At 47.5% G+C, this 20,351-nt stretch overlaps 1 protein-coding gene across 12 annotated transcripts in view; it reads left to right on the forward strand.

The window, feature by feature from the left end:
* The first annotated feature begins 2,765 nt into the window (after window positions 1–2,765).
* The window catches only part of SKA1 (spindle and kinetochore associated complex subunit 1), a 35,910-nt gene continuing 18,324 nt past the window's right edge, over window positions 2,766–20,351 (forward strand). For 5 of the 12 annotated variants that reach the window (XR_014787493.1, XR_014787495.1, XR_014787496.1 and 2 more), the window contains exons 1-6: window positions 2,818–3,026; window positions 4,470–4,568; window positions 4,969–5,093; window positions 9,523–9,614; window positions 12,276–12,413; window positions 18,763–18,932. Coding sequence is in view for 5 of the 12 variants with exons in the window: in XM_084832904.1 (XP_084689030.1) it covers window positions 2,981–3,026; window positions 4,470–4,568; window positions 4,969–5,093; window positions 9,523–9,614; window positions 12,276–12,413; window positions 18,763–18,932 (670 nt within the window). In the remaining 7 variants the exon portion in view is untranslated. Of the gene's footprint in view, window positions 3,027–3,621; window positions 3,770–4,466; window positions 4,569–4,968; window positions 5,094–9,522; window positions 9,615–12,275; window positions 12,414–18,762; window positions 19,089–20,351 lie in introns of those variants that run through there. The other 7 variants (XR_014787498.1, XR_014787497.1, XM_084832907.1 and 4 more) reach the window with 4 other exon arrangements.

Below are 20,351 nucleotides of genomic sequence, written 5' to 3' on the forward strand. Positions count from 1 at the left end.
CATGCCCCCTCTTTAATGAGCTTCCGCCACCCATTAAAAATGTGGTTGTTCAGGCAGGTATTTGGGGTGGGCTAGGGTAATTTTAGAAATGTGATGTTTTTAATGTTGAATTTTATTGTATGAACTGTTGTACGGCAGGGCTGTAACCCTACCTATTCAACCTGTATGCAGAACACATCATGCGACGTGCTGGGCTTGATGAAGCCAAGGCTGGAGTTAAAATCTCTGGAAGAAACATTAACAATCTCAGATATGCAGATGATACCACTTTGATGGCTGAAAGCGAGGAGGAGCTGAGGAACCTCATGACAAAGGTGAAAGAAGAAAGTGCAAAAGCTGGGTTGCAGTTAAACCTCAAAAAAACCAAGATTATGGCAACCAGCTTGATTGATAACTGGCAAATAGAGAGAGAAAACGTGGAGGCAGTGACAGACTTTGTCTTTCTAGGCGCAAAGATTACTGCAGACGCTGACTGCAGCCAGGAAATCAGAAGACATTTACTTCTTGGGAGGAGAGCAATAACAAATCTTGATAAAATAGTGAAGAGCAGGGACATCACACTGACAACAAAGGTCCGCATAGTGAAAGCAATGGTATTTCCCATAGTAACCTATGGCTGCGAGAGCTGGACCATAAGGAAGGCTGAGCGAAGGAAGTTCGATGCTTTTGAACTGTGGTGCTGGAGGAAAATTCTGAGAGTGCCTTGGACTGCAAGAAGATCAAACCAGTCCATACTCCAGGAAATAAAGCCAGACTGCTCACTTGAGGGAAGGATCTTAAAGGCAAAACTGAAGTACTTTGGCCACATAATGAGAAGACAGGATACCCTGGAGAAGATGCTGATGCTAGGGACAGTGGAGGGCCAAAGGAAGAGGGGCCGACCAAGGGCAAGATGGATGGACGATATTCTGGAGGTGACGGACTCGACCTTGGGGGAATTGGGGGAGCTGGGGGTGGCAACGGCCGACAGGAAGCTCTGGCGTGGGCTGGTCCATGAAGTCACGAAGAGTCGGAAGCGACTGACTGAATAAACAACAACAACATCGCCCAGAGTGGCTGGGTGACCGTCCAGATGGGCGATTAAGAATTTCAATAAATAAAATAATAAAATAATCCTACAGTTCTGGTTTAAATTGAAAACTGCTATTGACCCTACAGACACCGAGCGGCTAACGCACTGAGCTTTGAAACCTCTTTGGTGAAACCCCTGTATACTCGGCGTTGGACCTTAGAGTGCATGAGGAACCGCAGGTGTCCACAGGTGTGGGTGTGGCAGAAGCGTGATGCAGACCGGAGAGCTGCTCTATCCTTCAATCTCGATAGTCATAGCGGTCTATTATGCTGAATAGCCTATAGGACTTGGGACTATAGTGTAGCGGCCTATCAGGGGTCAGACTAAGTAGCCACATGCAGTCTCATGCTTCATGTTCTTGCTGAGCTCTGTCTGCCTTGAATATATTGTTGCAAGCTGATGACACACAGGGATTCCTTATGTTCCTTACCACAGGGTTACCTGAAGGATCGCCTCCTCCCATATGTGCCTGCCCGGACCTTAAGGTCATCGTCAGCAGCCCTTCTCCGTGAGCCCCTGCCAAAGGAAGTGAGGCGGGGGACTACTAGGAGGAGGGCTTTTTCTGCTGCCGCACCCCGGCTCTGGAATGAGCTCCCTAGCGAGGTTCGCCTGGCGCCTACATTGTACTCCTTTCGGCGCCAGGTGAAGACCTTTTTATTTTTGCAGGCATTTTAGCATTTCAGCTTTCTAAATTTTTATCTTTGCTGTTTTAAATCTGTATTTTAAACTCCTGCACCGCTGCTAGGTTTTATTGTGGTTGCATTGTTATATTGTGGTTTTAATGTTCTATATATTTTAAGTTGTTTTATTGTGTGTTGTTTGGTTTTAGTTTTTGTGAACCGCCCAGAGAGCTTCGGCTGTTGGGCGGTACAGAAATGAAATAAATAAATAAATAAGTAAATTGCCAAAGGTCATACAATTGTGCATCTTGTCCTCTGCTTATCACGGCTACCCTATAACGCAGTTCTTGCATTATAAACAATAGTGCTAAGAGAAGAAATGTTGAGGACCGCAACCCCACGGCGGAGGAGCCGTTTCCTCTGTGTCGCAATGTCTATAAGACCAACGTGCTGATGTACCGCGGGGCTTCTGGCTCTTTGGAAGCGACTCCAGCCTCAGGCCCGCGCGCTGAATAACGAACCTCCTTTTCCTTCCCTCCGCGGCCTCTCCGACTCTGGGCTCTGCGACAATAGAGGCGTCGATGGTAGAGCGGCGCCCCCCTGCGACCTAGAAAATCCATAGACTTACGACCGTAGATGAGCAATGCCACAGCCTGGGGATGGCACTTCCTGGACACGTTCGACGCATTTTTTTCCCGCGGAACCGCTGCCCGCAATAATTAGTAGAGCCGTTCGGGAGTTTGTCACGGGCGTGACCGGGCGCCGCGCCGTAGCCACCCTTTTAATCAGCGAAGTGCGCAGAGGATGCGTTAAAACGCCCCAGCGGCGTTTCGTGGCCCCCTTTCTATCGGCCCGCGCCTGGCCGTTCTCTCCCGGTCGCCGTTTCGCCTTTCCAGGAGCCCGCCCCCCCCCCACTCCAAGTACGGACGGCCAATCAGGGCGACGCCATCCCATCCGCTCGGCAGGCGGCCCCGCTGAGCGCAACGCGGCTTACTCCCAGGTAAAGCCGGCGCCCCACGCTGAACCCGAGCGGACGCGGGGCTTGCGGCGCGCGCGCGACTCTCGGTTCTTTCCTCTCTCTAGGCGCCCGCGGGCCGCTCTATGATTTCTCCTTCCGGTCTCTATGGCGAAAGCGGGCCGCAACGGCTCGTCGGGCGCGCGGGGAGCCCCCGCGGCGAGGCTCTCGCGAGACCCGGGATTTCCGGCCGCTTGGGCGGGTGGTTTGAATCCAGACGGCGGCTGCGGGGCGCGAGGAAGGAGCTGCTGCCTGCGGAGGCTGCGGCTGGATATGGAAGGCGGAGGGGAGGGCTGCGCACGGCGCAGCGACGCTGGGGGTGAGGCAGTGAGGCGTTTTCTCTCCTAGAAGTTAATTACTGCGCAGCGGTTACTTTATTAAGTATTATTTTTAGGGCGCAATCCTGTGCACGTTTAGGCCGAGGAAAGGCCTACAACTCCCAGCATGCCCCAGCCAGCATTGCTGGCTGGGGCATGCTGGGAGTTGTAGGCCTTTTCTCGGCCTAAACGTGCACAGGATTGCGCCCTTGGTTATTTTCCTCGTTAGATTTGATAATGTGTTCTCCTCATTAGATTTCATAATGCCGGGGTCAGTGGACAGTAGATTAGTATCTAGGGGCAGATTGTGGGGTAGAATCATAGAATGGTAGGGTTGGAAGGGGCCTACAAGGCCATCGAGTCCTCATTAGATTTCATAATGCAGGGGTGGGTGGACAGTAGATTAGGATCTAGGGGTAGATTGTGGGGTAGAATCACAGAATAGTAGGGTTGGAAGGGGCCTACAAGGCCATCGAGTCCAACCCCCTGCTCAGTGCAGGAATCCAAGTCAGAGCATCCCCGACAGATGGCTGTCCAGCCCTGTCTTGAACGCCTCCAGTGTGGGGGAGCCCACCACCTCCCTAGGTCATTGGTTCCATTGTCGTATTGCTCTAACAGTCAGGAAGTTTTTCCTGATGTTGGGCCGGAATCTGGCTTCCTGTCACTTGAGCCCATTATTCCATGTCCTGCACTCTGGGACAATGGAGAATTGATCCTGGACTTCCTCTCTGTGACAACCTTTCAGGTACTTGAAGAGCGCTATCCTATCTCCCCTCAGTCCTCTCCTCTCAAGGCTAAACATGCTCAGTTCTTTCAGTCTCTCTTCACAGGGCCTTGTTTCCAGTCCCCTGATCATCTTTGTTGGCCTCCTCTGAACCCACTCCAGTTTGTCTGCATCCTTCTTAAAGTGCGGTGCCCAGAATTTGCAGTAGATCAGCAAGAGTTTTTCACTCTCAGTTGTTTAACGAAAGGGCTGTTGCAAAACAAAAACACAATCTAACATTGCAATTCTAGATAAGTCTGCTCAGAAGTAAGCCTCGCTGAGTTCAGTGGGACTTATTCCCAGGTTGGCAATCTAAATCAGGTTGCTGAAACAAAGCTTGGGGTGAACCAGGAGTGCTTTTGTGTGTGAAAGGACTTGAATCAGTTCTGGTCTGGAAATTAATTCTTAGGTTGAGCATGAGCTAAAAGGCACTTTAACTGTAAATGTGCAGAAGCCAGAAGTTTAAACAAGTTGCTATTTCTGAATAATTGCTCCCTCCTCACGCCAGAATCTTAGGGCCAAAATGCTACATATTTCTAGCTCTGTTGCTGAGTTGTGAAAATAAATATTGTGTGCCTTACAAAAACGTTTGGAAACAATTCTGTTTTTCCCTGAGTAAATAGCATTAACTATTGTAGCCTTTAGGATTAGGTGTATTAATCTGTTCTTCTTTTTCAAGCAGGAAAATACAATATAGCTTCCCTGGATTTAAATGGCCTAAGCTCTCACATCAACACCAAGATTTCAAATATCAAGAAGTCACTTCAGTTGAGAAAGATAGGTAAGATGGCTTAATGTTTCCAGGCCGTACGTATCAACTTCAGATAATATGTAGGTAATAAATGTTGTGTAAGATGAATTGGGGACCATATTGGTTCCGTAAGGCAGGGTACCAAGTTAATCAATAATAATTTGTGCATATTTTTATTGGCAACAAAAAGTGACTTGCTGGAATATAGGCCAAAGGCTCATATGAGGTTTGGGGTACATATTGATTATGGGGGAATATAGTTGGAGGGCAGTTGTTGTGATGTGGGATTTCAGATGATGAAAATCTTCAGAAAGCAGAAATGCAGTTGACAATGGACAGGAGAAGTGGTGTACGCTTAATGTACACCATTTGTGGTGAGAACCTCCTCTCTTTTTGTCCATGTCTACTACTAACTTCTCTTCTTTGTCAGACCAGGAACCATCTTTGAAGACAGTGCTCAGTAAGATCGTCCGCGAAATGTTTCTCTTAAATAACCTCCTGAATCAGCTGGAACTGGAATGCCACCATCAGGAGAGGCAGCAGAATCAACTCAAGGTAACCAATATTTAAAATGGTTGTGTTTTTTTATATAGAAATATAATATATAGAGAAATATAAATTTCTATAGAAATATATAAAATGGAAAAAGAAACCAAATGCACAGTTACAAGATGGGGGATACGTGGCTCAACAACACTACAAGTGAGAAGATCTTGGAATTGTTGTCGATCACAAGCTGATATGAGCCAACAATGTGATGTGGCTGCAAAAAAGGCAAATGCTATTTTGGGCTGCATTAATAGAAGCATAGCTTCCAGATCCCGGAAAATACTGTTCCTCTCTACTCTACACTGGTTAGGCCTCATCTGGAGTACTGTGTCCAGTTCTGGGCACCACACTTTAAGAAGGATGCAGACAAATTGGAGAGGGTTCAGAGGAGGGCAACAAAGATGATCAGAGGACTGGAAACAAAGCCCTATGAAGAGAGACTGAAAGAACTGGGCATATTTAGCCTTGAGAAGAGAAGACTGAGGGGAGATATGATAGTACTCTTCAAGTTCTTGAAAGGTTGTCATAGAGAAGAAGGCCAGGATTTCTTCTTGATCATCCCAGAGTGCAGGACATGGAATAATGGGCTCAAGTGACAGGAAGCCAGATTCCGGCTGAACATCAGGAAAAACGTCCTGACTGTTAGAGCAATACGACAATGGAACCAATTCCCTAGGGAGGTGGTGGGCTCTCCCACACTGGAGGCATTCAAGACGAGGCTGGGCAGCCATCTGTCAGGGATGCTCTGACTTGGATTCCTGCACTGAGCAAGGGGTTGGACGCGATGGCCTTGTAGGCCCCTTCCAACCCTACTATTCTATGATTCTATAAATAAATGAAATGTATAGAAATATAATATAATAGAAATATAATAAATGAAATGAATAGAAATTGAGAGCCAGTGTGGTGTAGTGGCAAGAGTGTTGGACTGTGAGCTGGGAGATCCGGGTTCTAGTCCCCACTCGGCCATGGAATCTCACTGGGTGACGTTGGGCCAGTCACACTCTCTCAGCCCAACCTACCTCACAGGGTTATTGTTGTGAGGGTAAAATGGAGAGGAGGAGGATAATGTAAGCCGCTTTGGGTTCCTCGCAAGAGGAAAAAAGGCGGGATATAAATGCAATAAATAAATAGAAATATAATAAATGAAATGAAAATTAAATGATCAGGCTTTTGGAAGTTCATGGATGTGTATGGAGAGCAGAAAGTCCAGTTCCTGAAACACCAAAACCTTTTCCTGGACAAACAGGTTTTGAAGCCATTTGCTCCACTATACTTATAGGGTTGGATCCAGACTCAGGCATACATGGCTGGCTGGGGGATGCTGGGAGTTGTCCAACACATCTGGAGGGCACCAGGTTGGTGAAGGCAGGCCTAACAGTTGGAGGGAGCAATCCTATGTGGATAGGCAGCTGCCTTCAAACTCGGAGGCGACTGCCCATCCAATACACAACTGGTGGAGCCCAGATGGGATCCTCTCTTCTGTGCTCCAGCCGCTCTACATTTGCAGCTAGACGGCTGACTTCAGCTGTCTAGCTGCAGGATGTCGGAGCATAGTTTGGGGAGGCCAAATGACACATAGGAAGTGTTGTATCTGCACACTCTGCCCCCGGAAACACCCCCTTTTGGCCCGCTCCATGCTGCTCTTATGAGCATGGAGCCTGGGGACAATCCGCACTGCCTACGAGGGTGTGGAGAGGTGGTTCTCCAGGAACCGACCTTGGAGCGCGGGCTCCAAGTTCAGTTCCTGGAAACCGACCAATCCTTTGGCCGTCAAGCCTCTGTCTAGCAGCCATAGGACTGCATCCTAATCTAAACTCCAAAAGTCTTCAGACAACAGCTTTCTAAAGGGATTATTGAACAAATTGTCAAGCACAGCTGGGTTAAACAATATGAGGATTTATTTTTACAGTATGAGGGTGGTGGTGGGTTTTTTTTTTTAAGAGACTTTGTTACTGAATTTGAGTCTGCTAAAAAATGAATCTCAGCTTCTACTCTAGAGACACTCAAATGGTTATGGGAATTATAGTGAATACCTGTCTTCTACTATGGTGTTGTTTAAATAAATTAAACCATGAATTTCAGGGACATATTGCTGAATTTAGCTTGGATTTTTACAAAATTGCATTTCCTCATGTCATTGGCATATTTAGATAGTAGGTACTTGGTGTTCCTGCAAATCAGAGGCAGTGTATATGCAGCCAAAGGTTCACTGGCTTCCACAGACAATATGTTGACTATTGTTTGCCATATAAGGATCAAGAAATTTCTTATGGGACTGTTAAGATTTTTTTCTAGGATGGCTGATCCTGGTAAAATTATTTGTGGTTTGACATTGATCAAAACTATTTATAGGATAGTTTTGTTTGTATGCAGTAACAGGTGAGACAATTAGAAAAAGGTATGTTAAATCCACACCTTGCCCTGTAGAAGTGATTGCTTGGGATTGAACCATTGTATAGAATCATAGAATAGTAGGGTTGGAAGGGGCCTACAAGGCCATCGAGTCCGACCCCCTGCTCAATGCAGGAATCCAAGTCAGAGCATCCCTGACAGATGGCTGTCCAGCTTCGTCTTGAATGCCTCCAGTGTGGGAGAGCCCACCACCTCCCTAGGTAATTGGTTCCACTGTCGTATTGCTCTAACAGTCAGGAAGTTTTCCTGATGTTCAGCCGGAATCTGGTTTCCTGTCACTTGAGCCCATTATTCTGTGTCCTGCACTCTGGGATGATGGAGAAGAGATCCCGGCCTTCCTCTCTGTGACAACCTTTCAAGTACTTGAAGAGCGCTATCCTATCTCCCCTCAGTCTTCTCTTCTCAAGGCTAAACATGCTCAGTTCTTTCAGTCTCTCTTCATAGGGCTTTGTTTCCAGTCCCCTGGTCATCTTTGTTGCCCTCCTCTGAACCCTCTCCAGTTTGTCTGCATCCTTCTTAAAGTGTGGTGCCCAGAACTGGACACAGTACTCCAGATGAGGCTTAACCAGTGCTGAGTAGAGGGGAACTAGTACTTCCCGGAATTTGGAAGCTATGCTTCCATTAATACAGCCCAAAATGGTATTTGCCTTTTTTGCGGCCACATCACATTGTTGGCTCATATTCAGCTTGTGATCGACAACAATTCCAAGATCCTTCTTGCTTGTAGTGTTGTTGAGCCATGTATCCCCCATCTTGTAACTGTGCATTTGGTTTCTTTTCCCTAGGTGCAGAACTTGGCCTTTATCCCTATTAAATGTCGTTCTGTTTTCTGCCCAGTGCTCCAGTCTATCAAGATCACTTTAAATTTTGTTTCTGTCTTCCAAAGTATTAGCTATCCCTCCCAATTTTGTGTCATCTGCAAATTTGATCAGCATTCCCTGCACCTCCTCCTCCAAGTCATTAATACAAATGTTGAAGAGCACAGGGCCCAGGACTGAGCCCTGCGGTACCCTACTTGTTACCTCTCCCCAGTTTGAGAAGGTCCCATTGATAAGCACTCTTTGAGTCTTTGTATGAAGAACGATGCCACGGTTTTAGATCTTCAGTCTAAAGGAGCAATCCAATGGCACCTGGACTGCGTTTGTGGGGCCACAGGATAGTTCAAATTCTCCAGTCCGAGGCCAGAGACAGGGCCCTAGCCTCAGAGGGGAGAATCGGAGATCTGATCCACCCACCCCCAGGCACGTGCACAGCCGATGTAGAAAGAACCGCACCGGCTGGCTACCAAGGTCAGGAACTCAGCCTTGGAGAGGGGGGAAAGGGGGCGTTTCGGTGGGTGAGGAGGGGCGGAGACTGGAGAGGCCAGGATGCAAGCTGTCCTGAGCCTCTGTCAGCCTCCTTCCCTTGCCCCCCGAACGCCTTTGCTAGGCGGGCAAAAGTGATCTAGCGAAAAATGCACAATGGGAGGATGGGGAGGTGAAGATCACCTCCACCACTCCTCCTGCCCTGCGTAGGATGACGTAACCCTCCGAGTTTGCAGTCCTCGAGGGCATAACCCATGGGACCGCGCCCTAGCTTTCTCCCTTTGTCTTGTATTTGCTGAGCCAAACCCCACTTAGATTTCATTTTTCTATGTTACGTTCTTCCTGCGTGTACGTGAAATGGCCGTTGGCTGCAGCAAAATAATGTGTTGACTGAGACCACGAGTACTCGTGGGACTTGATTACTGACAAAAGCAAGCTTTCTGCACGAATAAAATGGAAATTTACCGATGGCTGCTTGGGAAGTAATCTGGTGCATGCTCCAACATGGCCAAGGTGCTGCTGGGCTGTAACATTCTGTATTTTTTTTTTAACCTCCATATTATTGGTGGCTCTACCCAGAAATGTTCGGTGAGTGGGCCTAATGAGAAGCAGGGTTGGCTTTTCGTAAAAGTAGCATACTGTTCCACTTGACGTTTGCAAGATTCAATGAGCTCTCAACCCGCACAACAAAGCCAGTGCTGTTTTTGTAATTTCAGGAGCTTGAGGAATCTTTGCAGAGGGACTATAACCAAGCCCAGCATCTCATGGAAAACATGCCCATTCACCTGCCTAAAGCAATGCCAAACAGGTATGTTTCCTGCCATCGAGGCACAGTGCTTAAGCCAGGGGTGCAAACAATGTGGTCTGCGGGCCACATGTGGCCCACCAAGCTATTTCTGGTGGCTTGCCAGACCCCCTAGGATTCCCGTGCTAATGCTAGCAAAGGAACCCCCAGGCCTGCGCATGTATGTTTGCATGCGTGTGTGTTACGAGGCCCCCAGTGCTGCCTGATGTGGCCCTTGGGGCCCAAGAGCTTTTGCACCCCTGCATCAAGGCTTTGGGATTGAGCGGTGTGCTGTTTCAGTGAGGTTCAGTTCTAAGGGGTATAACAGAAATGTCATGAGATGAAACGCCTCAGTTTTTTTTGCAAATCTGACCGTGTACAAATCAACCTTTGTACACTTGAACTTGGCATTGGAACATACTGGTCCACATGCTACAATTCTCCGTTGATACCATTTGTGCAGTTTCTTGATTGGAATGAAACAGCGTAGTGTCATGGGCGCCCTAGCGGCCTCTTTCAGTAGACTCCAATAGCCAAGCCAATAACTCAAGACACAGACAAAAGGATTCTTTTCAAGGCTTTAATCCTTCTACAACTTAATGACTCTTTCAGATGCTAATCACCAGCGACTAAGCAAGGAACAGCAGAGTGGCCTATGCTCCGAGTAGGCAGTTGATCCCCGTTTGAAGGAGAATCACTTGAAGACCCTGAACTTATGCGCTAGGGAGAGTTCCTTCCTCTTTCCCTTGGGTCCATGGGAGGCGGCCGTTGCTTGTGCGCCAAACGGGCGCTACGCCTCCTTTCCGCGCCCTCCATCGCTCTCTGTGTCGAGCGTCCAGCAAGCCCCCCTCCTGCACTTTCTCACTGCTAGGATCACTATCTCAGGAATGCGGGCAGGAGGAATCTCTGCCAGCTGCTGTGCCTGTGAGGGATGAGCTGGCTCCTCTCCCACGGATTGCTACTCCTCCTCAGAATCAGAACTGCTCTGGGGTTCTATCAGCTCAGTTTCCACCCTGACACCTAGAAACGTAGTGTATGAAAAATAAATAATGAAAGCTGAGAACTTCAGGATGTTGAGCTGCGTTTGCAGTATCTGTTTTTGTGCTTGCCTGGTGTGATCATAAAATGTATGTAACCCTGGTCACACTTCACTGTGTTGGTCATCCACATGGCTTCTCTTCTGACTGATTCCATGAAAAGATGCTGGTAGAGACTGAGTCTCCTGCTCACAAGTCCTCTCAAACAGTCCTCATGGATGGCCAGTTTTCATGTTTACAGTTTTCAGTTGCAGATGCCTCTGTGACAATGGCTCGGAAAGTGTTCGCATTAAGAAAAGGTTGCAAGGGGACTGTAGCTCAGTGGTAAGAGCACCTGCTTTGCATGCAGAAGGTCCCGGGTTCAATCCCAGGCATCTCCAGGCTAGGAAGGAACCCTGCCTGAAACACTGGAGAGCCGTTGCCAGACAGTGTCAACAATACTGTTGTGTCTCCATTTGGGATGGAGAAGGGCACAGAATGCCTCAGCCTGAGAGTGTTTGGGGAGGGGCCCAGCACTTGGGCAGGTGGAGGACATCTGCAGCTCGGCCCAGCTGGCCTCACTTATTGGTCAGCCTCTGCATAAAAGACAAGCCTCAAACCTAGTTCAGGTGCTGGAAGCAATTGCTGGTGCTCATCCATAGCAGAAAACGTTCCTGCCAGCTTCTGGGCCCGGCTCTGATATTTTCAAACCCAGAATGACTCCCAACTATTCTTCAGCACGTCCCTATATCTGGTTTTCTTTTCCATGGCTTCGGACTGATACTCTTGGCTTCTTGACCTTGCACAGTTTAATGACAAACTCTAGCTGCTGCTTATCACTCAACTCGAGTAATTTATGACAATTACTGAGCTAGATGGATTCTGTGTAACGGAGCTTCCTATGTTTCTACGCATATTGACACCTCCCTTGTATGACTTTAGCCACACGTAAAAAAGGCAGTTCTCTGCTTCTGTTTTGTGTGCTGGAACAGAAGAAATTAGAAATGGTGCATCTAATGAACTGGCCTCTAGCCCACCAAAAGCTTCTGCTGCAATGTTTTCTCTCGTCTTTGGCCTTTCATTTTTTTATTCTGCAATTGTTATGATTTCATTTTATTTTAATATATTGTTTTAACCAGTTTTAATTGTCACAATTATAAGCTGCCTTGAGGGCCATTTTTTGCGGGTAGAAAGGCTGCGTACAAATCAAAGCAATCAATTAATGCTGACTCTAGTGCTTAGTCGTGGTTTGTTTTAGAAATTATATCCAAATATTGTTCTAAACCATGGCTAAGGACTGGTTAAGCATTGCCTCTGCACTGAGCTAACTTTAGCTGAGGACGTTTCCCCACCTCCCTGCTTGCCAAGTGGCAAGCAGGCCTTGCTGCTGTCTGTGGTATTTTTCCTCCCTGTCCAAAATATCCTGTGATTTTCTGTGAAAAATCAGGAGCAGAGAAGAACATTGGTTGTAATTGCATTGCAATAAATTGGCTGTAATGTAGCCGAAGTGGCAAAGAGAGGAAACTTTACAAGCATCCTTGTGGCTGCCTGAGTGCTGAGGTTTTTCATGCGTTCTCTCTCTCTCTCTCTCTCTCTCTCTCTCTCTCTCTCCCTCTCTCTCTCCCTCTCTCTCTCCCTCTCTCTCTCCCTCTCTCTCCCTGCTCTGCAGCGCTGTGGGATTAACTGTGAAGAATGAGGAGCAGCACAAAGATGTGGAAGCCGACCGTGCAAAGAAGCCGGCGAAAGAAGCCAAGTGCATTAAAGAAGCGCCCTTCATAACGGCAGAGGAATTTGGGACTGTTCCTGCGTAAGTAGGCAGTTTTTCCTTGAGATCGGAAGAGCAAAGGTCAACTGCATTTCAGTACCACTAGAGACATTCTGCATTCAAAGACTGGGCTGGCTATGTCCATTCAGTGAGTGAACTTCCCCCATCTTTGCCCTTGCCGACAATACACTGTTCTATCTTCCAGATTTCCTTTTTCTCTTAGGTTCTTCCTCTTTTTGTTAATATTGTTTACAAAGGTTTTTGTGCGTTAAAATACCATAATTACATCATGGAACCAAAGAACCCATTCTTCCCTTTTTTCCCCATCTCGCTGCTCATTCTGAACCAAAAGCATATGCCCAAATCAATATTATAATTTAAAAACACACGCAAATGTATACCATCGTGTGTGTGTGTTTGGCTGAATGTCATTGGATTGTGTGTTGCTGGCCAAGTACTCAGTCAGTGGTCGTGCATCTGGAGTCATTTTCCTTTTCGATTGCCTTCTGAACTTAACCCAAGGTGAGTCTTGTTTCTTATGAAGGTGTTCTAGACTTCCATTTGGGTTGGATCATTCTACTGTGAGCTGGACCCCTACACCTGGTTGCACAACCATTCCAAGTGAGCGCTCGCTAGTGGCTCTGTGTCAGCCTGGCTTGAGGTCTCAAATGGAGTGCCACGGTGCTCTGTCCTGTTCAGTGTTTTTATAAATGGTGTGGATGACAGCATGGAGGGGGTGCTTATCAAATCTGTAGATGACGTAATGCTTGGAGCGACAGTGGACACTGTAGAACAGGTGTGGGCATTCCTGACCATTGGCCATGCTGGCAGGGGCTTCTGCGCGTTGAAGTCCAAAATAGGTGGAGACCTACCTTCTGCTCACCCGTTATAGAAGGCAGAATCAAGATTCAAAATGATCTTGACAGGCTGGAACACTGGGCTGAAACCAACGAGATGAAATTCAATGTAGATAAATGAAGTCCTGCACTTAGGTACAAAATAAAAATGAATGGCACGAACGTAGGGTAGGACAGGAGGTTGGACTAGATGACCTCAAAAGACCCTTCCAACTCTGTGATTCTATGATCTGTTTAGGATCATAGAAGCTGCCTTATGCTGAGTCAGAGCCTAGGTCCATCTAGCCCAAGTACTGTAATCACTGACCGGCAGCAGCTCTCCAGGGTTTCAGGTAGGATTTTTTTTTCCTGCCTTACCTGGAAATGCTGGGGATTGAACCTGAGGCCTTCTGCTTACAAGGCATGCGATCTACCACTGTGCTACTTGGATACACTATTGGGTATGGTGTCCCTTCAGAGTTGAGCTATTAATATCCACGCAGTAAGTAGCATGAATTTGATCAGGTTTATGTAAGTACATGCAGTGCTCTCTGTAGCAATGTATCCCTCCTGCATTGTGAGAGGTTGAAAGCCATCTCCTATCATACTTTTAATATTTTGATGGACCTGAGCCAAATATTTGAATGATGGGGTATAACCACCACATACATAAAAAGATCTCCCCATTGCCTCAAATATTTCTAAGGATTTAATTTATAAATTATGACCTTCAGGCTCTTTCTTCCCCTCATTCCTCCTTGGTGAGATCGGATGATACCTCTCCTTGATCCAACTCATACCTGTGCTGAGGAAAGTGAGTCTCCTATCACTCCCCGCTCACATGGCGCATCTGCTCCGTTTTCAGCATCCTTGAATGTCCTTGTGGGGCATAATATCTCAATAGAAACTACGCCATGGGTCTCCAATGCAGTGCACACTAGGCTAGACTGTGATGCCTGCGAATCTGTTTTCCCCCCTCTGCAAGTGAATGGAGTGATTTCTCCGATCACTTGCACAGGGGCGGGGGAAGTCCTCCCTGAAAAATGACTGGGCGGGGGAGAGTATAAGCCTTCCCCCCAAGGACTTCTGGGGAAAGAGAGGAACCGGATTCCACATGCCAGATCAGGACCAGGTATTTTCCAATCCAGGGTTCCTGTCAACCACTGCTCTTAATGCCTTCTTGGTGCCTCCTGGCACTCGGCTTCCCCTTCTGAAGCCCGTGCTCCTCTTTTTCCTCATCTTGTTGCCTCTCCTGCCTACCCTATGGTGCTTCCCTAAGATGCCGAATTGTCCATCTTTAAACCAGTGCTTTGCCCTTGGGAGGCATAATTGTGGCTCACCACTTAACAGACCCTCTTCCCTTCCCCTTTCTCATTTCTTAATCTCATGTCTCTTTCCTCCCCCCGGTTTCTGTCTGGGATTCCAACACTCCTGCCCCACACAACACCTAGCACATGCTAAGGGCATGAGATCATGGTCTACTGGACACATTTGACATTGCTGCTTTGCGTTAGAAGCTTCCAGAATTGTAGCTTGTCTGTATTTTTTTTTTAATCGCCATTTCAAACCATAACCTGCCTTTTGCTTACAACTCTTCAGGGTGGCTGCTGTTATCCCCCAGCAGACTGAAACCTGTGATCAGAAGGATTGGCTGCTGCCCTTTAGAGCAGGGGTGGGGTATGTATTTGGCCTCCATATGCTGTTGGACTACATCTCCCATCATCCTTAGCCAGCATAGCCAGTAGAAAAGATAGGAGTTACAGCCCAAAAACATCTGGAGGGCCACACGGTCCCCATCCATTTAGAGCAGGGGTGGGCAGAAAGTAGAGCGCCAGGTTTTTTTTAGGACTTCAACTCCCAGCATTCCTGACCATTGGGCATGCTGGCAGGGGCTTCTGGGAGTTGAAGTCCAAAAAAAATAAAAAATAAAATCTGGAGTTGGACCTGCCTACCCCTGGTTTAGAGAATTCCTTAATGGCGCTATGATTAAAAAAAAAAAAAAAAACTACGTTGGTCTTTCAGAGTATTTTCCCCGATGTTCCAGTGATGCTTGCCACTGGAGAGGGACATCAGAAGAAGCTGGCAGCTGTATATTGAAACGTGGCCCTGTCCACATTTTGAACTGCCCCAGGGATTCTTTCCGCTTCTTTCCCGCACTAAAACCCAAAGATCTCTCTGCATCCTGGACTTTTTCTCTGTTCTGAAAGCTATCAGTTTTCTGCAGCGCAGATAATAACCAATCGTTTCTTAGGATTGGCCACTCTAAGCTGTATAATATCTCCCCCTGGTGTTGGGAAGAGTTGCTTCTATTTGGCAGTACCCTTTTTTCTTTTAAAACTATGTACCTTTTTGGATTTGTTGCATACCTAGGAAATGATGTTCAGCTACCAAAGTTACACATTATATACTGTGTGTGTGTGAATATATGAGAGAGAGAGAGAGATGCATGTGAGAACCAACTGCTACATTGGGCTAATGCCCTGTGCTTTTTGTTTTGGCTTTCAGGTTCTCCTGTAGTTTTATATTGACTGTATTCTCGCTCTGTGTGTGTGTGTGTGTGTGTGTGTGTGTGTGTTAAAAGGGAGTTTTCCTCAATCCTGGTGCCTTTGAGGTATCTTGGATTACAATTCCCATCATCTGTGACTGGGAGAGGCGAGATGATGAAAGTCCCATTTCACCTCTCCCAATCACTATCAGTCCATGCTAACACACTTCATTCCAGACTTCCCATCTTTCAAAACGTTGGTTCTACCTAGGTTACCTTCTTCTCTCTTACCTCTTTCTTGCTGGGCTTACCATCCCTGGAAGGCTACATCGGCGGTCTCTGTTTCTTAACAGTCAGCCCCCCCCCCCCCTTCTTTGTTCTGGCTTTCTGTCTGGTTGCTTTTTGGCTTAATGACGATGGATGCCCTTCAGTTTGTAACTCACACAGACACTTCTCACAAATAGGGTCATAATTTATTCTGTGCCCTTGTCGGCGTAATACTGAGCCGAATGAAAAGTTAATACAGTCAAGCTCCAGGGTCCTCTGTGTAATGAACAAATTGCAGAGTGATGTCTGACTCATAAGGCCGAAGCAATTAATGAGACAGAATTAATCACAGTTCTGAGTTCAGAAAGTGCTTCTTTTGTCTTCTCCCCCTCCCCCCCTCATGTCGCTGTGCTGATCTTCATTCCTAATCATGTAGCCCAGTCGAATGAAGGAGCAGATGTAATGCCTAGGTTCCCTGGCCACCTCTTCCTCCATTTCTGTCTCTCTTAAGAGGGATTCAGTCCACACATTCCTGCTGCTCCCTTCATATGTTCTTTGGACATGGGGGCAGGGGGATGTGAGCTGTCCCGTAGTCCTGGAAAGAGGGGCAGGAAGTCGGGATGGAGCCAAGTTCCCTCCCAGGCAAAGTGAGACCCTTAACAATCAGCAGAAGAGAAGAAAGGCAGGGCAGGTGACGAGCAAAGAAACCTCCTTAGGACAAAGCCCCTTGATGGGCCCAGAGAGAATCTCGCTGCAGTAAGAGCTGGCGGGTGACCAGGATGTATTTATAGATAAGGGTCATCAGGAGTCATTGTGTGTATCAGAGGGCGATGAGAGCAGTTCAATAGCTGGGAGATAGCAGTCCCTTTTGATGTTACCGTTGCCCATGATGTGGGAGTCACGTTACCTTGGTGCATATGAAATGCCCTGCATGAGTTGTTCAGTTCTCCCAACAGAGCTGCATTTTCCTTGTGGCTTCACTATGCCCTTGGCTTAGAAAAGGGGCTGCCACTGAATACCTGCTGTCTTCACGCAACCGTCCCCACCCTGACGCCCTCCAGATGTGTTGGACCGCAACTCCAGGTTGGTGGGAGCTGTAGTCCAACGCATTTGGAGGGCGCCAGGTCAGTGCAGGCATCTCAGAGGCCTTCGAAACATTACCAGACACCCACATCTCCAATCTCATGTGGATGACCCTCTCCCATCCACCTGGGGTTAATGCTTAAATGACCCAACTGCAGGGGGTGATCGCAGAGGTCTCTCCACCGCAGGTCAGCACGCCACCCTGGAGAGGGACCCATGCTGCGTTTGGCAGCGTTCCTCCCATCTTCTAAGCCAAAGGTGGAGAACCTGTGCGGAATCCAGGTTTTGTTGGATTTTGACTCCCATAAGAAGAGGCCTGCTGGATCAGACCAAGAGTCCATCTAGTCCAGCATTCACATAGTGGCCAACCAGCTGCCCACAAGAAGCTCACAAGCAGGACACGAGTGTAACAGCACCCTCCCTGGCTATTGCCCATGCTGGCTGGGGATGATGGGAGTTGGAAGGCCACAGCCAAGGGGCGTGGTGCATCCAGAAGGAAAATTCAGTTCTGTTCAGAAAAATGAACATCTGAACCAAGGTAGGGGTGTGTGTGTGTGTTTTGTATGTGGGATAGAGACTGGAAGGCCTGAGACAACCTGGGAGGTGGTTGATGGGGTGGAAGCATGTTCCCATCCACCCGCATTTTTGTGAGTCGTCATATCTCTAATGTGGATCCTCTTAACCCAGAGAGAGAGGATGAATTTGCTATAATAACAGTTGCACAATTTTTCTTTCTAGCAAGGAATGCAGGGGAAGGGAGCATACAGACTGAACCCTGCATTTCCTTATCCTGGGTGCAATTCCCTGGGGAGCAATGTTGTACAAATGGGTCTCAGTAAAAATCAGAGTCTTAACCAAGGCTATTTAACACACACCACTTTTTATTGTCCTTTGTATTCATAGACCTCGGTGTTCCAGGTTTGTAGCAATGGCTGAATACACCCTAATAAACTACACAGAAAATCATCTTTCCCTCCCAGTTTTTTTTTGCCTCTGCTTTTTCCATTTTTCTTCTCCCACTTTTTTCAGCTTTAATTCCTGTATACCACCCCCCCTGCCCCGGCCTACCTCTTGCTGTGAGCAAGTCTCGGTCTCTCCTGCTCTTGTATATCCAGTCCTAGTCTCTTGCTCTTTACTTCTTCTCTGTGTGGGCAGATGGAGGCATTCACATCTATTAACTGAACACTTTTCAAATGCAAGCAGTAACCCACTGTCCGTATACCTTAGCAGTGCTTGAAACGCAAGATTTTTCTGAGCTTGGTAGGTAATATTGCTCAAGGCACCCGTCAGCCAATTTCATTTTGATTTGATACCAGATTTGGGGAGGAAAAGGCAGGGAAGAGAGAAGGAAATAATCTGATGATCCACTGTGGTCTAATAGACTTTCCACTAATTTGATTCGGGGAGCCCTGGCATAGACCAGGTCTGCAGTGGACTCACTGGGTGGTCTTGCTGTGTTTAAGACATGGTCAGTTTGAGCTGCTGAGATCCAATCTTCTGTTTGCTGTAAATGCAGGTAAAGAAGCCTTGTAGCTTCACACATTACGATCACTGCTGGCATATACTTGTGTTTCCTGCAGGAAACACTTTACCTGTGGATGTCATGCGCAAATGTATAATGGATCTCATTTTATACGCTTGCTGTGGGAAATGGTTTGGCACCATTCTGCAAGTTTGTGACTTGCCAGGTAATGGTAATCTGCTCTCTTCCCTCCCAAAGGTACATGCGGGGCCGTCTAACGTATAACCAAGTGAACGCAGTCATTCAAGAAATCAACAAAGCAGTGGTTAGCAAGTACAAGATCATGCGCCAGCCTGCAAAATCCATGTCCAGCGCTGTCAGGAACCTCTGCTTCAGATTCCAGGAAGAAGAAACCAAGGATACAAAAGGTAACTTTACATCCAAGCGTGTATTTCTAGTAGCACCTCCTCTGTTGGAACCATGTTACTGGAAGATCCCCCAGGCTTGACAGTTTTCTACAGAAAATTTGTTATGAAATCTAGTTCATACCAAAAGGAGACTGGGTGGAGTGAGTCTCCCTCACTGGTGTTTGTTGGCCCGTTATGAGGGGTCTACACATGCAGTGAAATGAAGTGGTACAGTCCTGAGATGGTAAAGTGTATTTGTACCACTTCAGACTGCAAGTAGGAGATAGCATTTTTAAATGATTCTCAGTGTGTGTGTTTTTTTAAAAAATCCCTGGCAAGTCCAGAGTGTGCTGGACTAGAAACTTTCAACCTGATGTGCTGGGGGATGTGGGGGCGTTCATCAGAAATTACACCTGCCACCTGCAGTCTGATGTAGTACAGCATGGAATTCTCCCACCTCAGTCTACACTTCTTTCTCTTGTGTGCATAGACTAGACCTTCTTTACTATAAGGCAAAGTGAGGCTGCTCTCATGGCTGACAGATTTTGGGTGCCATTGTGGGTGGCAATGGTGGGGAATATATAGATCTGACCATTGGAGCGACAGTCCATCAGAAATGTCACCTCTGTTGGAACAGGTGGGGTAGGAACTGTGGCAGAGCTCCCATTTATTTTAATTATGGCTGCCCAGGGGAACTCCCCAACAGAATGCACCATATGTGAATGAATGTCACATGAATTTTCACCTTTGGGCACTGAATGTCAGGGGGCCCTAGCCGGCCTCTTTCAGTCTACTCCAGTAGCCAACTCCAGACACAGACAAAGGATTCTTTTCAAGGCTTTATTCCGTTTACAACTTAATAACTCTATCACCAGCGACTAAGCTATGAACAGCAGAGTAACCTGTGCCCCGGGTTGGAAACAGTTGGTCCCCGTTTGAATGAGAATCACTTGCAGACCCTGAACTTATGGGCTAGGGAGAGTCCCTCCCCTTTTCCCTTGGGTCCTCTGGACGCGACCGTTGTTTGCGCGCCAAACGGGCGCTACGCCTCCTTTCCGTGCCCTCCATAGCTCGTCACTCTCTGTGTCTGCGTCGAGCATCCAGCCAGCCCTCCTCCCGTGCTCTTTCACTCCCAGGACCGCCATCGATGTCTGGAATGCCAGCAGGAGGAATCTCTGCCATCTGCAGGGCCTGGGAGGGATGAGCACGCTCCTCTCCCATGGATGGCTGTTCCTCCTCAGAATCAGAAGTGCTCTGAGGTTCTATGGGCTCAGTGTCCACCCTGACACCGAAATGTCTCTGATCGGCCCGCCTTGCACACTGGTGCTCTCTGGGCTGACTGGAATGAGTGCAATGATGCTATTTCTCCTGGCCATGAGAGGCAACCATAGGCCCAAGGGTGACATTTAAGCCAGATTCCCTGTATGGAGAAGGGTCATA

Source organism: Heloderma suspectum, chromosome 2 (assembly GCF_057233095.1).
Source record: "Heloderma suspectum isolate Gila_16-S chromosome 2, 16-S_ref, whole genome shotgun sequence".
NCBI classification, from domain to species: domain Eukaryota; kingdom Metazoa; phylum Chordata; class Lepidosauria; order Squamata; family Helodermatidae; genus Heloderma; species Heloderma suspectum.